At 39.3% G+C, this 22,535-nt stretch overlaps 1 protein-coding gene across 1 annotated transcript in view; it reads left to right on the top strand.

Annotated features, from left to right (window-relative positions):
- Positions 1 to 22,535, top strand: part of skap1 (src kinase associated phosphoprotein 1) — a 29,824-nt gene that overhangs the window by 4,097 nt on the left and 3,192 nt on the right. The window contains exons 5-11 of the mRNA XM_079595271.1: positions 12,035 to 12,115; positions 12,197 to 12,280; positions 12,375 to 12,499; positions 12,623 to 12,686; positions 13,777 to 14,025; positions 16,114 to 16,158; positions 16,245 to 16,351. Coding sequence (XP_079451397.1) covers positions 12,035 to 12,115; positions 12,197 to 12,280; positions 12,375 to 12,499; positions 12,623 to 12,686; positions 13,777 to 14,025; positions 16,114 to 16,158; positions 16,245 to 16,351 — 755 coding nt within the window. The remainder of the gene's footprint in view (positions 1 to 12,034; positions 12,116 to 12,196; positions 12,281 to 12,374; positions 12,500 to 12,622; positions 12,687 to 13,776; positions 14,026 to 16,113; positions 16,159 to 16,244; positions 16,352 to 22,535) is intronic.

Below are 22,535 nucleotides of genomic sequence, written 5' to 3'. Positions count from 1 at the left end.
AGGGTTCATGTTTAGTTCACCAGTTGGGAATCTCACATCAAACCCTGTGATGGGACATTTGGAATTTGAGCGGGAGAGAGTGTATGAAATTAGAGAGAGGAATATAATCATGAAGATTAAGGTTCAAATGTGCACCTTTTTCAGCAATTCAGATTTAGTTTTCTCATTTGCCTTTGATTCAATAAAGATGCTCCATGCTGTGAGCCCTTCTGATTTTTTTTTTTTTTTTTTTTTTTGTGTTTCGCTCGAGTGAATGAAAAACAAAATGCGTATGTGATATGAATGAGCTGGTGTCCTTGCATGCTGATATTTTCAAATTTGCCCTATTGAATCGGAGGGTAAATATAGTTCAGGCATTCAATTCCTGCACCGTTATACTCGCTCCGTGATGTCACATGCTCGCCTGTGTGAGGAAGGGAAATTGACTGTGTCTGCTTGTGCTCTAACCTGACTGGAAGACGGGGCAGCAGTTGACTCGTCGGTGGGAGGAGTCAGTTTTATTTCATTTAGCCAGCTCTGCCTCCCTGTCTCCAGAGGGAGGTTTGACAGTAGATTTGTTATAGCTGACAGGAACAGATGGGCGCTCTATTGTCAGGGCCCCTGTCTGTATGGTAATGTGAACTGAGTTTCACCCGCAGACCGCACGGTTGACCCCACCGTGCCTGCAGCCTCGTCTGGATGACAGCAGCCCTGCAGCCGAGGATGGGAAGCCCAGGGCAGGAGGAGCCTCACAGTGGGGTGGATGTTTTGCCAGGTCAAGTTTAGGAAATGCAAAAGAAGTTGAATAAAAAAACATTCTTATCTCTTTGAATGGAGTCGTAGATATCTGCCTGGGATCATCACTAAAAATTATAAAAAAATGGCAATTTTATATTGCATACAAGACGTCAGTTCCACCAATCATTTCAGTCATAACAAATACAGCAGAAAAAGGTGTATGGTTTGTCAGCCTGACAGGAGTTTGTGTGTTTAAGAGGCTAATATCAATGCATGTCCTATCAAAGGCTGCACATGCTCTGGGCTCTTTGTGTGCACTGACTTGATTTATGTCCAGAAACAAAAGCCCCTCTCGTTCCTGTTATCTTACCCCACCACGGCTCTACAGGCAAAGCTGGGGAAGCCAATCAGAGAGAGGCAGAGGAGTCAGAGTTGAGTTGTTTCTTTATCGCAAATTAGATCATCAAGATGTAAATTTGATTTTTTTCAAGATCTTAAAGCCTCTTAATTAATGGTTGTGTTGGTTAGGGAATTGATTGTTGTAATGAATCTCTGGAGAGTCCAAAAAGAGCTCGCATCAATGAAAAAGACATTTTAGCCTGGCAATTAAGCGATCCCTCGCAAACCAAAGTGACCAGCCTAACATGCAAATCATCCTCGTCATCATCGCGGTTACTGTCAGGAATTTAATCAGGGCTCTGTCCTGCAGCCTGATCTTGTTATATTTTTCCTAATGCAATGGCATGTGGCCACGTAAAGGTGGAGTCATGTGATCATAAGCACCTTACATGACCTCAGTGTTTGAGTCGTTGTCAGCTGGTCCTTATCCACGTTGCCTCTTAACTCCATACGTTTGCTGTGAGTCCTCACACTTTGAGTGTTTCTTCCTCCCTACAGTAAACTTTTGACCCCTGGGCCTTGTTCTGGTCATTTCATGACCTGTCTGAACTCTTGTCTAGGGCAACTGAGTCTACATTATTGACCTCAGTTGCCATAGCCACAGCACAGTTCAAATAAAGTTTCCCTAGCTGGGCCAGGATTATCAAAAACTTTTTCAAAACCATTTTTTTTCCCTCAAAAGCCTTCTTCCATTCTAGTAATAATCCATTAATCTCTCTCTAATCTCAATTAATATTCCAATGCGGTTATAGAAAGCGTAGAGTATGAGGCATTGGCAGGCATCATAGGGCACGTTAAATGACTTCGGCAAAGATGACACCATCTTTCCTCTGCGCTGTCGTTTTTCCCAGCCTCTGTTTCCCTTTGCATTAATTAATTGAAATAGACACATATTAGACCCGAGCATCCTCAGTGCATCGCTGCTTCTGCCGAACGGGTTCAAAAGTTCACTTCACTCTCTGAAGGCTACCATGCTGCTGAAAAAGCCCATATTTGCTCTCGCTCTGTCTCTCGCTCATTTGTAATTTCACTGCCTCACCCAAACACGCTCCTGCCCTGTAAACTGATCATTCGGAAGAGATTTTCAACTGTTAATGTCATATCATTGTCAGTCGGCCTATTCATTGTGCAATGATGAGTCAACAGAGCATACATCACTATATTCATCACGCATTTTCTTTTATTAGTTAGGAAAATATTGCTTCTGTGCTCAATATAATGTGTCCAGGTCTAGTAAAAGTTAGCGTGGGTGAAGAGGAGAAGTCTTTCATGATTTGCAAGGTATGAAATAAGCAGAAAAGGAAGTCACAACCTTGAGTGTCTAATCTTCTTTGCAGCCTGTCAGTATCGCAGACAAATGGCAAAACGATTCAATGCTGTGGGTTCAGCTGGAGGTTAGCCTTCCCAGGTATCTCTCTCTCTCTCTCTCTCTCTCTCTCTCTCTCTCTCTCTCTCTCTCTCTCTCTCTCTCTCTCTCTCTCTCTCTCTCTCTCTCTCTCTCTCCTCTCTCTCCTCTTACCCATCTTGCAAATGAGAATTTGATTTTTCTCTCCACTGGATTCCATTTCTGGAGATTGATGAAGTTTCGATGCAAGGCCCAGGTGGCCTGATGCTTTCATTGGGAAACAAATGAAAGCGTGTGTAGGTGTGTTTGCTGTACACCCACAGGGAAGGAGTGCTGTTCAAATGTCTTGTGTGTAAGTTTTAGCTTAATGCAGATTTGCTCTTGGCAACCATGTGCATGTTGCATTTTTAAATATTTAGAATTTTTGCGTTTTACAAGGGCAGCGTTTTTATGGTAGAAATGAACATTCGCCGATTAAGAACTTTTTTCCCCGTCTTTATTTACCGACATAATCCATTTGACACGTCTGGCTCTCTGAGGTTCTGTTCTACTGCAGCATTTGGAATGTTTTCACATCTTTAAATTGACCAGAAGAACTGTTTTTCCATGAAATGTCTTTCTACCCTCTGATTTTTCAGCCTGTAGGTATCATTTATCTGTCCAAAAATTGAAAATATTATGCTAATTGCCTAATTTACCATATGTTTTCTATTGAGTGTTGAAACATGTAATAATCATAAAAGAGTCTTTTCCCCACACGGTTCTGAATTTGAGTAAGGATCTTCACGAGTGAGAGACTATTTAAGTTTGGGAGGTTTAGGCTGGCCTAATGTACGTCTGCAATGTGTGTGTGATAAAGCACAGCCATCGGTTACCACTGAACCAAATCATTTTCATGATGACTGGCAGGGCCATGATATGACAGATTCCCAACAGAAAAAAAACCCTCTTGATGTAATCACAAGATGAGGATTTTCTGTGAAGTGATCTTTTTTGTAAGGACAATTCCTGGCTGCAGTCTATAAGCATTTTGAGCCAACACAAACACTTCAAGTTAAATTATCCTGCTCTCCTAAATTTTATAGAGTAGCTTAAGATGGAAAATTGTTTCCAGATTTTTGTTGTGTATATATATAATAAATTATTTAAAATAAAGGACAAGTTTTATTTTTATAAAGAGGATATTGCCAATATATGGCTGGATTAAGAGTAGGCTACAGACCTGTAACCGTTGGCTCTTTCTATCATTTAAACAGTTAAGCCTTTGAACTTTCTACTTATTTACTGAGGGGACACGCGCGCTGAGGGCCTGCATGCGCGTGCTACTCCACAAAGGCAACATGGAATAACTAAAGAAGTTATTTAGAAAGCATTTCGAATTTTTTTTTTTTTTCGTTTTGGTTATTACTTATTTTTTTCTGATATATGTAGGCTATATGGGGCTACCCAACGAAATGAATTCTAAAAAAATAAGATAATCCCAAATCATATAAAAACAGAAAAAAAATCGAAAAGTAATTTTATATAGCCTATATATATATATATATATATATATATATATATATATGGCTATTTGAAAACGACGTTTGTTTAACAATAATAGGCTATGTTAATAATAGGGAATGCGATTATACGGATGAAAGTTTCCATAATAAACAATCAAAAGAATTACGCATTATATAGGCTATATATAGGCCTAGGCCTATATATATATTTATTACAGATTCAAATCATTTTGAAAATAAATACAAAGTAAAATACTATTTTGTGAAGTCCTTTGGTAGAAAAAAAATCATTTTAAATGTATAAAATTGTCTGACTGTTTATTGTGGAATAAATTAATAAATAAACAATTTTAAATGTGAATATTGTAGGCTTACGGTAAACCAACACATTCAGGGATTAGTTAAAACACACAATAATTTAGCCAAACACACAATAAACATTTGTGGGAAAGAGACACAATTAACAAAAGCCTACCGTTATTTTTTATTAGGATGTCATTTCATTATTTTTCTTCGTTGTCGTGTTCTGTTAGATTGTTTTATACGTTTGATATATTTTATTGATTTACTTTAATACAGTCTGTGTAGACTCGAAGTTCAGTCTTCTTCAGAAAACACCATTCACTTTCCCTCAACACGCGCCCTCTGGTGGGCTTTTTAGTCTTTACCATTTCCTAAAACTAAAGCAATTCTGATGATATTTACACGACTAATATAAACTAAAATTACACTTTTGGGCTATCACTTAATACTATCGAATTTCAAAAATTTGCCCCCTCTGAAATGCGAAATTTAATTATTTTTCACTCATTTTCAGTTAAATAAAACAGACCCACAATAGCAGCTTTCTGGAGTTTATCAGGCGGTCATAAATACCTGTGTGACACACATGTATGTGAGCGTTAACAAACACGTCAAACTTTACGACCGTGCTGCATTCCTCATGTGATCGATGCACGATATCATGAATCATGATTTGCCGTCTGCAGACAGTCGACACGTGTCTGCTGGCATATTTCATCGTTCTTGCATCAAATCTGTTCGAAGAAAACCTAACAAACACGCTGACAAGAGACGTACAAACGACTGAATGTTCTACAAGGCCTATTCCTTTACAGACCTTTGATGTCATGCTATTTTATTTTTACCTGCGAAGTATGTTATTGAACCCATTTAATTTAAATCCAATAAATCGATATTAACTGGGAGACCGTGAAGGCTATATGATAAAAGGCCTTTATTTTGTTTCAGCTAGTCTATACAAGAAAACGTGAAATTGTAGCCTATTTTATTGTTCGCCTAAACAAATAATATTTCAAAAAATTGTTTTATTCAAAACAGCATATTAAATGGGAAACGAATTTAGAAGAAATGCATAAAAAACAGTAAAGTTTAAAAAAAGGCAGTGTGTGTGTGTGTAGCCATTCTGTGCAGCCTTTGTGAGTCCCGTTGAAATATTGTAACCCCGTCTGGCCATCCATTATTATATTTATATATAGGCTATATTTTAAAGCATGTATGAAAAACTTTGTGTGAAATGTTATCAAATTTAACAAAATTACCGACTGCATTAGTTGATGCCAGTACCGTTATTTAGCATCCATTAACATTATACAATGCAAGAAAGAAGAAATTATACTTCCTTACCTAAATTTTTTTCAGCCCTGTAAATCCTTTTTTTTTTTTTTTACAGACTTTTACAGACAACTTGGACTGTCCCCTCAGGAGTATACATGATTCAGCACTAAAGTTAATTTCTAATTGGTTGAACTGTTGCTTTTACAATTCATCCTGAAATGCAACACTCCCTGTCTTCCCCTTTTTTCTTCTCTTTTAGGAATTTCTCAATTTCTCCACGCATTCACAACATTTGCTTGTGACAGAGTGTCTTGCCAAAATTATATTGAACGGCTATAATAGAAACAGCAGCAGTGCAATGAAATAATTATACTTGCCTGAATTATACACTCTATATAAGCAGGTTTTTTTTCATTATAAAGATATGAGATAAATATCTGTAAATCCATTTAAGTTTCTTAAGTAAAATAAATTCATATCCGTTCAGGGTTTTTTCTTCTTCTTCTTCTTTTTTTTAGCATTTATTTTAGACAGGAACCTGCTCATAATTCTTGTTGAAATAAACACACTCTCATTTTTATCATATATTCAAGTTTAGTTAGTTCATTTTTCTTTGTGAATTGGCTATAACCGACAGCACCGAATTCCAAGCTTTCTCATGCCTCAGCTCCACTAGTTTAAGTATATTTCCACATCTCGCCGAACTCATTTTTCTTTGCGGCCGTGTGTGATGATGACACTGCTTTCGAGTCATATCTCCTCTGGCTGTCGCACCCCAGTCCACCTCTCTGCCATCTCAGGATTATAGTATTTGCAGTTAAACTTTTGAATGGATGTCATAATATATGGGGGTAAAATTTATAGAGCTCTGGTCTCTGAACGGAGGACCCCCTTTGCTTTCCCTGCTCATTGCCAGGCTATAAATTCTCCTCTTGTACGGTGCGGCTCGTCAGTAAAGGAACAATGTTGTGGCACTAAAGCATGTTAAATGGTTTCCCACATCATGTGTGAAGCCCACAATTGCGCCGTTAAACAGAGGCCGGCTAAAGGTCCATCCTGGAATCTTGTAAATAATAAGTAATACTGCAAAACTGTTCAGGGGCTGCATGATTTCAGGTCTCATGTTGTGAATAACAGATCCTTTTCATTCAAATCGAATCAGTTCTTGTTAAGGACAATTTAGAGAGGTGATGTTCAAGTGAGCCATTCACCTAGGGATCTCTCTCTCTCTGTCTTTCACCCCCCCTCCACCCCTCCCTCTCTAATGCCTTTCCTTCATTTTTTTCTCACCCTCTTAATGTTTGCTATGCGCAGGCATCGCACAGAGGCCACTGCCTTTGCCTTTAATGAGGAAAAATGTGTCAATTTGCTGTTCTCTGTGTGCAGTTTGCGTATTGGTGTGCGGTATGGGGGGTTAAGGATGCTCAGAGTTCTCCTTTTTTCTAATCAAGTGCTGTACAGGAGAGCGCAGTAATTCCGGTCTCTCCGTCTCTCCCTGATCAGCATTCCTCCCCTGCCTCTCTCCTCGGCCCCCCAGGGACCCTCGTGCCTTCTGTTTCACCTCATCTCTGAGGTTCACGCCGAGGTCAGCCTCAGGCCCGTGCGTCCCATGCTAACAGAACAATGCTGAGAAGACATGGATAGGGCATCGATATGATGCAGATTTCACGCACTGTTTATGTACTGTATAGGCATGTCTTTTTGTTGCATTATAGTAATTGGTTGAAATTAGATTTTATTTTAATTTATCAATATATTGTGTGTGTATGTTATAGATATTAAATAGTGCATGCTCATTTTCACAATTTTAAATTTTCCTTTGCCGTCATCTTACATTCACTTAAAGTTAATCATTAAAATGCTAATAATTTAATAAAAATTGTTAAATATAATCTTTAGCAAATATCAAAATTCCCATTTTCATACATTATAACACTTTGCTGACTGAATTTGGTTGTAGTGTCCAATAATTTTTTTTAATGTTTCATTTAATTTATTTAGACAAAATAGTATCACATTTTAATATTCATTATCGGCTTATCTGTGCCGGCCAGAGTAGAATTTGGTGCAGTATATTTTGCAGTGCAATATTGCTTCAGTATGCAAATGTGATCACATGATTGGTTAGTAATCCTTCATGGACTCATTTAATCAATAGTGTAAATATGTTAGTGGTCTTGACTTTTGTGTCCACTGAATCTACAGTAAATCACTGTATTGTGTCGATGGTCGCATTCGGAAATGTCAAGGTAAATCGGCAATGTAGTCACTCAATCTTCCCAAGATATTTAATAATTTGATCAATTATGTGCATTTTGATCATTGCAAATGTCGTAAACAGAAGAAAAAAAAACATGCACACCACCATATATTGTAAAAGATACCATTTTTAAATGCAACATTTTTGTTATCTGACTAGGGGTGTAACAAAATGTATTGTGTCAAAATATATCACAATACAAAAATGCAACAATATGTATCGTGGATAGTGATAATCTTTATTGTGTGTAGTTCAGCTAAAAGATAAAAAATGAAAGTTTCATAATTTTAGTGTCAGTACATTACACTATAATAATAATGCAATGGGGGAATATTTGTGGGTCCTGAAGCTAAATGTCTAATGTTACCAGTAAAAGTTACATTATTTTAAATATATCAGTGACAGAGTGCAACTTATTCGTCTAAAATAATTGTGTATTTTCAGCTTACAAATATTTGTATTCTAGTGTTACCAAGCCTTTTCATTTCCACCCCCAATGTATTCCCAAATTTAGCATTTTAATCAACAGTAAATTTTTGGTTAACCTAACAACATATGTCTTGGAGTATTGCAATAATATCGTATTGTGAGTTCAGTGTCGTGATATATATATTAAATTGTGACATGAGGGTATCGTTACATCCTCATATCTGACCCTAGTCAGGCATTATAAAGAAAATGAAAACTAACTTAAATGTGTACATTTAACTACATTTAGTTTTTTGACAAACCTTAGCATCTGTCCCTACTGACTGTGCCGTATCTTTCATCCATAGCTAGCTACTCAACTGATGCTATTTAATGTTTTTTTGCATTAAATTCCTCAGATCATTACAACATCAATCAGATTTTTATAGCTGGATCACCTGCTGTGCTCATAACATCACCTGTGAGCGTAATATTCTGCGTGTTGGTGATGTTAAATGCGCACAGAGCCCAGCTTTATTATCCGATATGAATACCTGATATGAGCTTATGACGAATGGTAATTAATTAAATAGTATATGAGGTTGTTTGTTTGCCACTCATTTGAGACCTGCTGCTCTAGCTGTCAAATCCGTTTTTGATGTCATTTTTACAGAAGGGCTCTCTGCCGAACGAGTCCGTGAGGAGTAAACACTGCCGCACATTGGTGATGGCAGGCAGTGTGCTGTGGAGTGATAGGAGTAGTGTGACCTGGAGCTGTGCCTATACCTCCATGTTTAGAAGGAGGTGGAGGGAGGCTCTTGGTTCTCCGGTATCCCGCCGAGCTCTTCTCGTGGCATCAGTCCCCGCTCTCCTGCTGCCGTGGCACTGATGAACGTCCCTCTGCGTGGCACGCTCAATGCCTCACTCCACCAATCTCGGCCTGCCACATTGCAGAGGCCGCGCCATGCATCACCACAAAGCGTCTAGCAGCCGCCGAGAGCGCCTAGAGGAAAGTCATTAGCTTTGCTTCGCTCCCTTTCTCCTCTCCCCACATCTCTTCGTTTTTGTGTGGCTCTTGTGATGAGTTACTGACAAAAATCAAGCTCGGAATTGGACGTCTGCTTAACGAAAACTAAATATATAAGTACTCTGATTTATGTTTTTCTTTTTTGAGACAATTTGATGCTCCGTTTTTTTAAATCACGGAATACTTTATAATAATTGATGTTGGCACCGAACAACATGAGAAAACAAAATGAATGAAGTTGGAAAAGGCACAAAGCCTCTGAGAACGATGGTGATGTAACACTCTGAAATATTCATAAACATCCACAGCACATTTAAATGGGAATGATTGGCCTTATGCTAATTAAGGAGGGGGAATGCAGGGGTGAGAGTTAAGAAACCTCACTGCTCTGAATAATTAAAAATGCAATTTATAGCCGAAATGAAAATCCTCAAGACCGGTTCCACGTGCATTTTTTATGATGCTTTATTAGTTCTGCAGAGGTAAATGATTGTGTTTATGATGTGCAGGTTTATAAAAACATGGAGAACCAAAGGAAGCTGACCGAATGTAAGAAACAGGCAGAAATATAATATGGTTCGGCCTTTTGATTTTTTCCCCTGCCTTTTTGGCAGCTTTTTGTCCTCTGTGGCTTTAAAAATATCAAGCTCTGATTGGTTTGAAAGAAATGACTGAAGTTGAATCTGTTCGTCCAATCAGAATCTTGGGTTTCCTTGGAGACAGTTCAGAAAGGAAAAACATGCCATTTTTTTCTGAAGGTGAAATGTTTGGTTACACTGCTACCCTGTGGAAGAATCACGAATATAGTGACTGGCCAGACACACGCCCACTGTTTAGTTTCCACAGAAAGGCAGGTCGTGGGTTGTGAAGAATGGCGAATTTGTGTTCAGTCATTCATTTTACCGTTGCTTAAGTCTCTGACCGCACCATGGGGTCAGACAGCAAGGCCTGAGGAAGAAGGTTGTCAGTAGGTGTGTGAAGATTAGAGAGACTGTTAATTGTACGCCATTCTCACATTTCGTCTGTTTATTCTGTTTCTTCTGAACTATTACCGGGGCTTGACCTTTTAGATAAATGAACCGAGGGGGATGTGGATGGATGAGGGGAGTAAAAGGTGTCAGGACGAAAGCGCACTGGGAGAAAAATTAACAGAGAAGTGGCTGGACTGAGGCCTCGTTTTTTTCGATGATACATCAACATACCCTTGACAAACAGTGTGTAGTTCAGTTGTATTTATGACGACGTAGATGTGACCGTGTGTGCAGAGAAGGTTCATGTGTGTTGGTGAATGTGAGTGAGGGTCAAAGGGCTCCTCTCTGAGATGGTCATCTGTCTGATAAACTGGACACATAACATGGCAGGCTACAGAGCTCAGTGGTGATGTCACATGGACTGGGTGCGTTTGATGAGCTGAGTCTTATTTATAGGGGCATTAGATTCTCCAAGCTGTTATATCCACCGCTCACATCCCAGTTGCACTCATCGTTGTTCTTTTAACATTTTTTCCAATGACAAGTCCTAGACAGCCCTGCACAGTTGACTACATTGCCTGTTTTATGCATCGAATGGCAGCCTTAGCTCAAGGAGAAGAGATACCACAGAGATTACTTGAACATCAGCGTGCAGGCAAGGAAGCATCTGCTCATGTCTAAATGAGTTTTAAATAAGTCTGGTAGTGTGCCCAGAGGCCCACCTGTCGCCTACGCTCCCTTGAGGTTTGAAGCTGATGAAAGCTGGATCGCGAGGGTGAGGATTTGTGTCTCGTTTCTCTGTTTGCAGCAAATTGTTCGCCGCTGCCACTCTCATATGCCCTAGAAAACATGCTAAATATAGATGCGTGGGTGCAGATTTAAGTGCAGTTGTAAGTTACAGTTGTCATCATATTAGCAGTGCTGGGACTTTTTTTTATGACTTGGCCCCTTCTCCTCAATGCCTAATGAATCGGTTGTACCATATAGATAATGGTAAATGTTAATTTAGGTGTGCAAAAGCTAAAGGGTGCATACACACATATATAAACACACACACACACACACACACACACACACACACACACAAACAAACACAAATAATTGTTTGGGGTTAGTCTGATTTTAATTAATTATTTTATTCATCAAGGACACAATGATTAACAAATGATCGTACAATAAATAATATTTCTAATAAATGCAGTTCTTTGTTCCTTCTATAATAAAAACTTGCTTGAGCATGTTCTACCATCACAGTAATAAATTATATTTTATTTTATTTATTTATTTTAAATTGTAATAACAGTTTACAATATCACATATGTGCTGTATTTTTTTATCAAAATAAAGCCTTGGTGAGCACAAGAGGCTTATAAGAGTATAAAATATTTGTGTGCTTATGGGCTTGAATATGTCTTATGTGTTAAAACTATAAAGATAACGATAAAGATATAGGCCTAGTTCTAAAAATCGTTCTAAATATTAAAGAACAGCAGAGTCTACACCACAACTATAACGATAACGGCACAGAGAAACGATAGCGTTGGAATCACTTTTAGAACGATTTTTTGCAGCTATGATGAACGATTAAAAACATTGACAGCCAATCCGAATCCATCCTCCTTTAAAGAGCTTGAGCATTTAAAGAGCCAGACGACCAATCTGCAGCACGTGCTAAACAGAACGATATCGTCCTCTGGTGTGGACGCAAATATTATCATTATAGTTATCTTTATAGTTATCGTTGAGTGAACGGGCTCTTACTACTTATGTGTCACATTACAACATAATTTCACAACATTTTTTCTCTTGATTTCTGATTGACAGTTTTTGAAGAGATCCCTATGGTGGCTGCACAGGACCTGAGTAACATTCTAAAGCAAGGCTACTTGGAGAAGAAAAGACGTGGTAGGAATCTTAGAAAAACACGTGCATCATACGTTGCATAAGGTCCATAAGCATTTCTAATCTTTTTCTTCTTTTTTTCAGATCACAGTTTCTTCAGCACGGAATGGCAAAAGCGATGGTGCGTTCTGAACAACACCATATTTTATTACTTTGGGGGTGAGAAAGGTGTGTCCTGTCCCGTTGAAAGAGGTATACAAGTCTTTTCATAAACATCAAAGACAGATATTGAGAACCTTTGGATTTTGTCTTCTAAATTCAGACAAGGCGCAGAAAGGCTCCTTTTATATCAACGGCTACAGTGCAGAGTTGGTCCCCAGCTTACGCAAGGACTCCAAGAAGAATTCATGCTTCGAGATGAGTGCTCCTGGAAGACGTTCTTACCAGGTTCAACACACACAAACGCAGTCACATGGCTCATTACTGTAGCTGTGTTCAGTCATCTTGCTGTCATTTACCATGAAGAATGAGAATAGCCTTCAAATCAACAATGATAGTTTCTCTCTACAGTTCACTGCCAGCAGTCCCCGAGAGGCAAGGGAATGGGTGGACCAGATCAATTTCGTTCTTAAGGGTATGTGAGATATGAAATACATTTTTATTGTAATACATACCATATTTTATATTATGCTGAATGCATCTGACTTGAGCCAAGCACAACGGTGATCATCTTGATGTGAAAAGGGCAGATTTATAAAAAGAGGCATACCAATAACTTTCCTTCTGGCTCAGCCAATAAGATGGGCTCTAGACCTCCTCATGCCCCACGTCACTGAGCTTCTGAGTCCAACGTGCCTCAGGCTGCCTCCTCTTCCCCGTAGCGCAGCGCTCTTTACAGGAAATTGATTGGGATTTGCCCGGTCATCCTTTAGGGGCATCGATCTGGTCCTGCTTGGCATCCAGGCAGTGAGGATACGATAGCCTGTGTTACAGAGCTCAGTCACCTGCAATCAGGCCCTCACTCCATCTGAGACAGATCTGAGGCACCCTCGCCACTCTAAAATGGGCTCAATGCGGCCCTCTGATTTGCGGGAAGTAATAGACACTCCTGAGATAGTTTTCTCCCTCCCCATCCCCCTTCGCACATGTGGATACAGCCAAATGGCACAAGCATCGTTCAGTATTAGAACTGTAATAAATGTCTAATTTGGCTTTTTGTTTTCTTTCTTTTTTTTTGCAGTTACTGTAGATTGCTGATATTATTATTATTTGATCTTTTTTTATTTTTTTTTAATTTTTTTTTAATTCTCCAAAGCTTTAGTGGGGTCCAAAAGTGCCGAAGATCATTCAAAGTTTAATTTAAACCTGGAAAAAAAACAAAGTTGAATGATTTTGAAGTTTAACTAACTAATTTGTATACCACTCATTTGAAAAAGCAAATTTGTGAAGTTTAATATTCTTATATATAACTTGTTGAATAAATGCAGCTCAAGTGCCACTGTCATTACAGCAAAATTGTGACTAACCAAGGAAAAAACCCCAAGACCAAGTAAATCTGAAATTCTTGTTTGATGTTGTTGTAAAGTTCAACTTTTCACTCAGATTAACATATGCGATGTATTTTGTAATAGAGAAGCATTAAATATAAGCATTTCGACTTGATTTGTCTTCTGCCGTTTTCATTATTTAGATGTTAATGATTGTTTTTATGACTTCTCTGTAAGATCTGAGCTCTAACTTCATCCCCTTTGATGATGATGAGGAAGAGGAGGTGGAAGAAGAGGAAGAGACATATGATGACATTGAACGAGCTACCACACCACCACCACCACGTCCTGGGCCAGCATCTTTACCGGCCACAACTCAGAGCCTGGGACAAACCCCTCAAAGCAGCCGCGAGGAATGGAAGGACCAAGCAGGGACTCAGGAAGATGAAGAAGAGGACGAAGAGGACATTTACGAAGAGCTTCCAGGTATAGTAAAACCATGAATTGGCCCATTAAACAAAAACAAGGTTATTGGATTGTCCTGATGGATAAACCTACGTATGTGCATGTGATTACCTTGATCACTAGCTTAAAATACTGATATCAGTGTTTGATGGGCTTTTAGTGGAGCAAAGCAACTGAGGTTGTAACTTATAACCATCAAGTCTACAATGTTGAACACCATCAATAAGAGCATATGCATCAAGATCTGGTCACCCAAAGTGATAGCAGGACCCTCAGAGGACCTAATGAGACCTCTGAGGAGAAATACATCACTCTGGAGTGCTGTCATTTTCACCTTACTTTGCCATGTGTGCTGGGCAGCTGAGCTGGCCACAGATGGCGGATCGAGTGACCACTTCTCTCACTTTTCCGTCCTTCATTCATCTCTCTTGTCTTCTTGTGCCTCTCAGATTTTCAGTTTGGAAAAGTGCTGAGCAGTCCTGTTATGACATTGTCTAAAAAGTGCTGAATATATGTGACCCTGGACCACAAAACCAGTCATAAGTCGCACAGGTATATTTGTGACAATAGTCAACAAAACATTGTATGGGTCAAAATTATCATTTTTTCTTTTATGCCAAAAATCATTAGGATATTAAGTAAAGATCATGATCCATGAAGATATTTTGTAAATATCTTACCTTAAATATATCAAAATTTTATTTTTGTGAGTTTCAATTTTTTTTTTTTTACACATAAGACTGGTTTTGTGGTCCATGGTCACATATTAACTAATCTCATCAAATAAATCATGTATATGTAATCGTGTATCATACTGTTCAAAAGGTTGGGTTCAGTATGATTTAGATTTTTAAAGAAATGTATTCATTCAGCAAGGATGTATTTAAGCAGCACACATGTTTTTAGCATTGATAATAATAATAATAAATGTTCAGATGTGACACTAAAGACTAAGTAATGGCTGCTGAAAATCACAGGAATAAATAATATTTTAAATAAAATATATTAAAATAGAAAACAGTTAGACTATTTAAAATTGTAATAATATTGTACAATATTACTGTTTTTACTGTATTTTTAAACAAATGCAGCCTTGGTGTATACAAGTGTGTGTGTATATTATATATATATGCACACACACAATTTCAGATACATTTCTAGAAGTGTTGAACCGTTAATGGAACTATAAATAAATTAATAAATATATGTATTATGTATGTATATATATATATATATATATATATAATACGCTACCTTCTTTAACGCTTCAACACTACCCTGGAAATGTATATGAGAATTTTATTTTTACTGAACATTTTCAGGATTTAGAACAATTTACTTTGACAAAAATCTCTATGCTTTTTAAATAAAGGCTTATACAAAAGATTCCAACACATATTTTATACGCATTTTACCATATGCACTCAAGCATATGGTAAGGGGCTACTTTAGCTTTACAGGTTTTTTCCTCATGCTGTTCCTGGAAGCTCAGGGCAAGCTCGTGCTGTGGGAAGTATAGGGTTGCTGGACGGTGGTTTTATCGGCAGGCTGACAGCGTGAGGATGGATGTGGGAGACAGAAAGCTGGGCTATCACTGTCACCTCATAGACCTAGAGGTGCCACGCCCAGAATCAATGCCTGTCTGCCTGAAACACACTAGCCATCTAACCCGGCCTGGCACCTCCCCTATAAATCAAACGGGAGTTGACTGTTCTGCCAGCACCACCGATATTGTTTAATTTACTTATGAAAGAGTTCAGAGGTACACAAAGTTGATCCAGAATTTAAATCTGTGAGGAAGATATATAGCATTAATTGACAGACAAGATAAGTTGTATTAGCTGTAAGGCTCTTAAAAAAAGAAGAAGAAGCTAATAGGGTCTAATATGTACAATTTAGGCTCTAAAATATACACTTTTGGTATCCCTTTGGGGTACTAATATGCACTTTTTAGGTAGAATGGTGCACCCTTGAAAGGTTACCACCCAAGTGACAGCTATTATACCTTTTTTTCTTAGAGTGAATAGACTGGTGACAAAAGATATATTACATTTAAACCCCAGCAATGGCAATTTTTTTAAATCTTTCTATAACCTCTGTATTTTTCAGATGATGAAATTTCTGACAACGTTGAAGAGTTTAGTGAAAAAGCTGGTGAGTACTTTATGTACCGGGTGGAGGGTTTGTGAATTGAGTAAATTTTTTTTTTTTTTTATAAATCTCTGTGTTTTAAATTAAAGGTTCTTCAGATTATGCAAACTATTACCAAGGCTTGTGGGACTGTGAAGCGGACAGACCCGATGAGTTGGCCTTCCAGAGAGGAGATATCATCTACATCCTCAGCAAGGTCTGTGTTTGCTCCCTCCCTCCATCTCTCTCTCTCTCACACACACACACACACACACACACACACACACACACACACACACACACACACACACACACACACACACAAGGTCAGACTTCTAGTTCAGCGCCGTTGGCTGCGTCCTTGGCTGATTTGTTGGTTGAAGCGTTCTGCATGTTTTTTGATTTTCTTTTCCTTATCTCGCTCTATCCATCTCCTCACTAATGATGAATAATACGCAGCTGGCCATAAGATGAGTCATATCGGTCAATACACACTGACTTTCTCTTAGCAGCTATTCATTTACTCTATTCTAAATGACAAAGCTGGGATGGTCTTCACTTAGTCAGTAAATTCTTATTGTAGCATTTTGCAAACAAGACCTTACAAAATATAATGCATCAGGATTTGTGGCTTTCTATTTCTACAGATTTTTATTCCTGTTGATTTTTCTGTATGAATCGCACAATTTAGAAAAAGATGAATAGCATATCAGCTTTCTAACTAAGTAGTTGCATTTCTAAAGATTATCCGTACAGATATCCAAGAGATTTGCAGTCAACAAATTGAGCCTGTTTTGTAGCATGTTGTATTGACATAACAGAAAACTGTACATCTGTGGTCTGTAGACCACTGCAATACTGTGGCCACACAGGCACATTCTCAATAATAGGCTGTTGATTCATCGCTGTAGTTGAGTCTTGGAAAATTGAGTGATCGGCCAAGCAAACCACTTTATTTGATACATTTGCTTTGATCTATATATTTTTGTGTTTTACAAATGGGGTGTTAGCAGGAACGCATAGTGTAGCGGTTTCTTAAAGATACACCACTGAAAGGATCAATATGTTTTAATTTTGCCTTTAACTGAGCTCAATGTTTTAAAGGGATAGTTCACATAAAATGAAACTGTCATGGTTGTTTCAAACCTGTGTGACTTTCTATCTTCTTTGCAACTCACAAAAACGTTTCAGTGTTTTTCAGGCCATACAATGAAAGTCAATGGGATCCAATGTTGTTTTGAACTGTTTTGACTTTCATTACATGGACAAAAACTGTCGAAACACTCTTCAAAATACTTCAAAAAAAAATTATATAGGTTTAGAACGACATGATGACGTTTAAGTTAAAGAAAGAATTCCACCATCATGTTTGACACTGATATTTGATATTTAATTAACATTAATGAAATGTACAGATATGGCAGCTAATGAACCATATAATCCGGATTAAAAAACAGGACAACTGAAACAGGTTTGATTCTGTTATTCAATAAACAGTGAGAATATATAACATCCGATGTGGTTTGCTATCAAAACATGGCGAGGATGTGCACGCGGATCATTTATTTTTTTTATCTCATGTCGTATTTCTAATTTGTATAAACAATGAGTCTAACCATCTCAGATAGCTGGAGCATGTCTCTGATTTTGTCATCAAGCTGTTATTATATTCAGACAAGTAGATTTATCAGCTCTTACTTTTAATCCCTCTGTGACTGACATGTAATTGAAATAGCTTTTATTGATGGCAATATTTTCGAAACGGCTGCACTTGTATCGCTCAAATCTCTTAGACCTCTTCAGATGCGTCCTCAGAATCGTTTCAGACAATGTGGGGCTCCTGCTCTTGTTTTACGGGTGTTCCCTTCCCTGGAACGTTGACCTTACTGGATGAAATATAGACTGTTGGCTAGAACTCAAGCCTAACTCTAGCGGTCCCACTCATAAAGCAGCGGTCATAAAACCTGAGTGCATAAATTCTGCTGCACAGAGGCGTGGAGGGGAGGCCAAGTATATTTGTGTCAACACCAAGCGTAATTACAAGGTGATAAAGACGTGGAAAGTGCTAAATCAATTCCTCTAACCAACAGGTTTTTGAGGCAGCGCTATGATTGACCGTTGTGAAGTCACAAATCAAAGAGGTCGACAGCGCTGTCACAGCACTGGTGTAAGCAGAGCGTACAGATTAAAAAAAGCTCTCTCATCAGTCTTTATTGATCCACCACTTACAGTGAATAAACAGCTATTCGGCTCATCTACACAAATCACTACACGTATCTATAATATGTGGAAGCATTTTGGATAGCACCTGCACAAAATAGTTAATGGCGTATTAGTGGAGTATTTTGTTTATGCTCAGGTGGAAGCATGGAAAGGAAATTTAAAGACCCCCTGGGGTGAAAATCTAGTTTGTTATGTTGTTTATAGGTCTATGTGGTGTTTTTAATATGACAAACCATGTGCAAAATCAGTCAGTCAACACCATTGCTGAGTATTTTCTCCTTAAAACTGCAGTTTACCAACAGTCTCAAAAACATGGTTTGAAACTGCCCCTGTTTCCTACAGTCACAAAATGTAACCAATCCCTTGAATGTGCGGGGTGGAGCTTCAAAGATGTTCAAAGCGTTTCTAAGAATGCTGACTTTGAGATGGCGAATGGGAACATGGTTTGTGTAACATAAGCAACACATTATTAGCTGTTTGATAACTAAAGGCTAATCATATCAGTTAGCGGTATTTGTTTGGCGTGGTAGTGAGCGATACATAAAACACATTACCATTCTGACACATCAACTTGTAGACGACCCTGTATGATTTGCTCTTCTTCTTCTGAATCAGAATCAATAATAATTGATTCATTCAAATAACGATTCAAAACATATATGGCTGAATTAAACCCATATTTCAACTCGCCATTGTGTAGCATTTGCCACAGTTGACCGAATGGATCAGGTAGTCCGAGCTGGTGCGATTGAGTGGAGGCGGGGACTAATTTGCATATTCATGCATCCGGGTGTACATGAAGATATGATTTTCAAGATATTATTTTCTTCTTTAGTGTTTCACAAAAGAAATATAGCCATACAGGTTTGAACCTATCTCCTTTTTGGTGAAGTACACCTTTAAGTTCTGGACTGCATTGCCTAGTTATTCATCTAAACCCAATGTTCAGTTTTAATCTTCTGGTGATTAATCCAGAGTTAATTTAGCATGCAACACCGATAGTTGCACTAACAGCTCCCCGTTTCCTTCAGATCAGCCTCCCCCTGCCTCCATGGTCTCCTTTCTCATGCCGCATGGCTCCTCAGTCAGAACACTTGAACATGAAATAGTGGCGAACGCCAACATCCATCTGCCAGGTTTGAACAGCCCACTCAATCCTCAAGGCTGAAGAATCACGGCAGCAGGACAGCAAGATATTTGGTGGTGTTTTTCTTCCTGCTCTAATCACATTACATGTTCGCTACCATGCAACACATCTACTTTAATTTGTCTTATTGTTGTAACTCTCGCTCTTTGCGCTCTTGTTGGTTTGCTGTGTTCAGTTTGTTCCTACATATATAGTTGAAGGGGCCCATGGAGACTTTTTCTAAACCGTTCTTTTTTCTTCTTCAACCATGCCATCCTTTTGCATTCCTAACTCTTAATTTATGCCCCTAGATTCAAAGTACATGACTCCCAAAGGTCAGACCCAACACATGCCAGTATTCCCAGTGGAATCCCCTTAAAATCCTGGAATGAGATTTATTGCACTAAAAATGGAGGCAGACTTCTCCAGGACTCCTTTTAACATGCAAGCCCACTGATATCCCTTTCTTTCATTTAGCCCTGGCCTTTCTACAGAATGTGCTCTACACTCTCACCATAAGGGGCTGGAAACCAGGAATCTTGGATGCCAGTCTAGACAAGGGCCAACCCACTGTTAACATCCAGATGCTCCATCAGTATGGCTGTAGACACTACTGCCACCTTCTGGCTGAAATTTGTAAGGTTTTTCAAGCTAGGTGGCCCATGTAGTGTTTTTTTTTAAACAAATACATGATAGTTTCTGTAGAAAACCTGGCCGGATATATAGTTTCCAGCTCATTTTACTATATATATTTTTTTATTGATTATTTTATATTGATAAATATATATTTTACATATTTGCATTTTATGTTTTTCTGCTTGCTTTTAAGCCGGTCAACAGCTTTTAGACTACTATTTAATCTGACAGGCATGTATGTTTTATGTGTCTTTCTCTCATCTTCCGCTGTGCTGGTTTTTACAGGTAGACATAAATGTGAATTTGCATATGAATGTGCAGTTCTCACAGACAAAAAAGGGTGATTGTGACTGTTATCCCTTGTGGGACACATCCTAATAAACTTCAGACAGATGACGGCTCCAGTTGGCCTCCCGCCCAGGGGGTCAGTCTCCTACAAAATGCCTAAAGAAAAGAAAAAGGTGCCATAAAAGAAAAGGAAAATCCAGTGGAAATAGACACTCCTTTCTAACTCATTCTCACAGACTCATCTAAAGGCCGGCTTTCTTTGTGGCAATATAGGCGCAGAGGTGCTGTATAGACATATTGAGCTTTCTATTTACCAGCAGAGGCATCAGGGGGTGAGTCTGGGGTTCTGGGGTCATGCAGAAGGCAACGGTCATCTCCCGGTCAACTACAGTAGGTCATTATTCAGCCTAAGCCAATAGTCCAGAACTGCACGGCAGCCGCCCCCCCTCACACTCTGCATAATTATTATAAATGGGAGGCCACATAAACAGCCATCATTACAGGCTCTCAGCAGCATACACAATCCACTTTAAATGCCTATTAAGTTTAAGTGCCATCAGTAATCCCCAAGTGTACTTTTACAACGGCAGATTATTGGGTCTTCCACATTTTTACTTGATGTCGCACCTTCGAATGCCGAGGATTCGGGATTAAATAAGGCCTGTGGCGTTTCCTCTCCGGTTTATTTGACTACGCCAAACAAATATTAATACTACATGTTCTTAATGGCTAGCTAAGATGAAAATGACATGCAAATGAAATGCACTGATTGAGATCAATTGAACGACGGCTGTCTTTGCTCGGGCAGCAGATCAATACCTGCTCGCCACCTGCCGTGTCTGCTGCTTAGGACTAGCAAACAACGTGACGTATTGGTGTTTGTCTTTTAAGATGGCTGGATGAGTGAGTCCCTGTGCAGCACTGAGCGTGTGGAGCCGATGTTTTACGATGCGAGTTAAGGAAAGAGAAGCAGGAGAGGAAAAGTGGAGGAGGGGGGTTGTAGCACCCGAGCGCCGGGTTCAGCGGCGGGGCAATGAGAGACTTCCTGCGCTCCATCACTCCCAAGGCCTACCTCAGTCAGCTGGTGGCCAGGGGCAGAGGCCTCATGTCTCATTCTTATTACCATGTCTCCTGCCTCCACAGTGTGTGTGTGTGTGTGTGTGTGCGTTTCTACTCGTAACAGAAAAAATTAATGCGTGTGGGCACCGAGGGAGAGTTTGCAAATAAGGGAAATGATTAAAACACGATTGAGGAAGGAGGCGTGCATGCAAAGCGTGTCGTCTTGGAGGGGAAATTTATAGAATGGAGCTCGGTAAAAAAAAAAAGGGAGCTCGGTATTCTGGCGTTAATATAGACAGGAGTCACTTTTGAGCCTGTCATGATATTGTTCAGGTTAAGCCACTCCTTTTTAAGGCATCATTAGCTGTCAATCTGTCCCCTGGCCGCTGGAGAGCAATGGGCCCATCTGAATACCATTGCCAGCCGCCCCCCTGAGTGAAAAATAAATGATATCAGTGGCACACTGCAGGTGTTGTCATGGCAACACACACTCTTGATAGCTCCCTGTGCCAACTCCGCCTTCCTCCAGAGAAGGTCATGCGGAGGTCAGCGCCATCGCAACGACGCACTTCACTTTCACAACAGCTGCCCACCAGACCTAGACCAAACCGAGACGCACCTGATCCTGTCCTGTTACAGAGCAGTTTCCCGAAAAGCCACCCATTATCCCAGTCCCATGCAGTTCTTTCGGGTAAATCTCTATAACAACCTCTATACGGCCAGGCGCAGATTGGATGTCTCCCAAATGCCTCTAGCTGACAGATGCATTGCCGAAAAGCAGATTGCTAATACTGAGAGGCAGGAAAAATGAGGCAGGAATGAAAAGGACACGAGTCATCGAAATGGGACGGACTGCACTGGAATGTATTGACTCTCTTTCTTGTACTGCGTGTGTACTCTGTTTGAACCCACAGTTACACATGTTGGGGAGGAAGGCGGGGTAGAGGAGGCGTGTTGGATGGGAGGAGGTGCAGCGTGTTCCAAATGGCTTCATTAGCCATGGGCACCTGTGATTTCGAGGAGTATTTTACAAAAAATGTTTTGATTGCCATTCTAAGATTGCTGATAT

Source organism: Phoxinus phoxinus (genome assembly GCF_949152265.1).
Source record: "Phoxinus phoxinus genome assembly, chromosome: 21".
Taxonomy (NCBI): domain Eukaryota; kingdom Metazoa; phylum Chordata; class Actinopteri; order Cypriniformes; family Leuciscidae; genus Phoxinus; species Phoxinus phoxinus.
The sequence above is the reverse complement of the archived record's forward strand: the minus strand, read 5'-3'. Positions and strand labels throughout refer to the sequence as shown.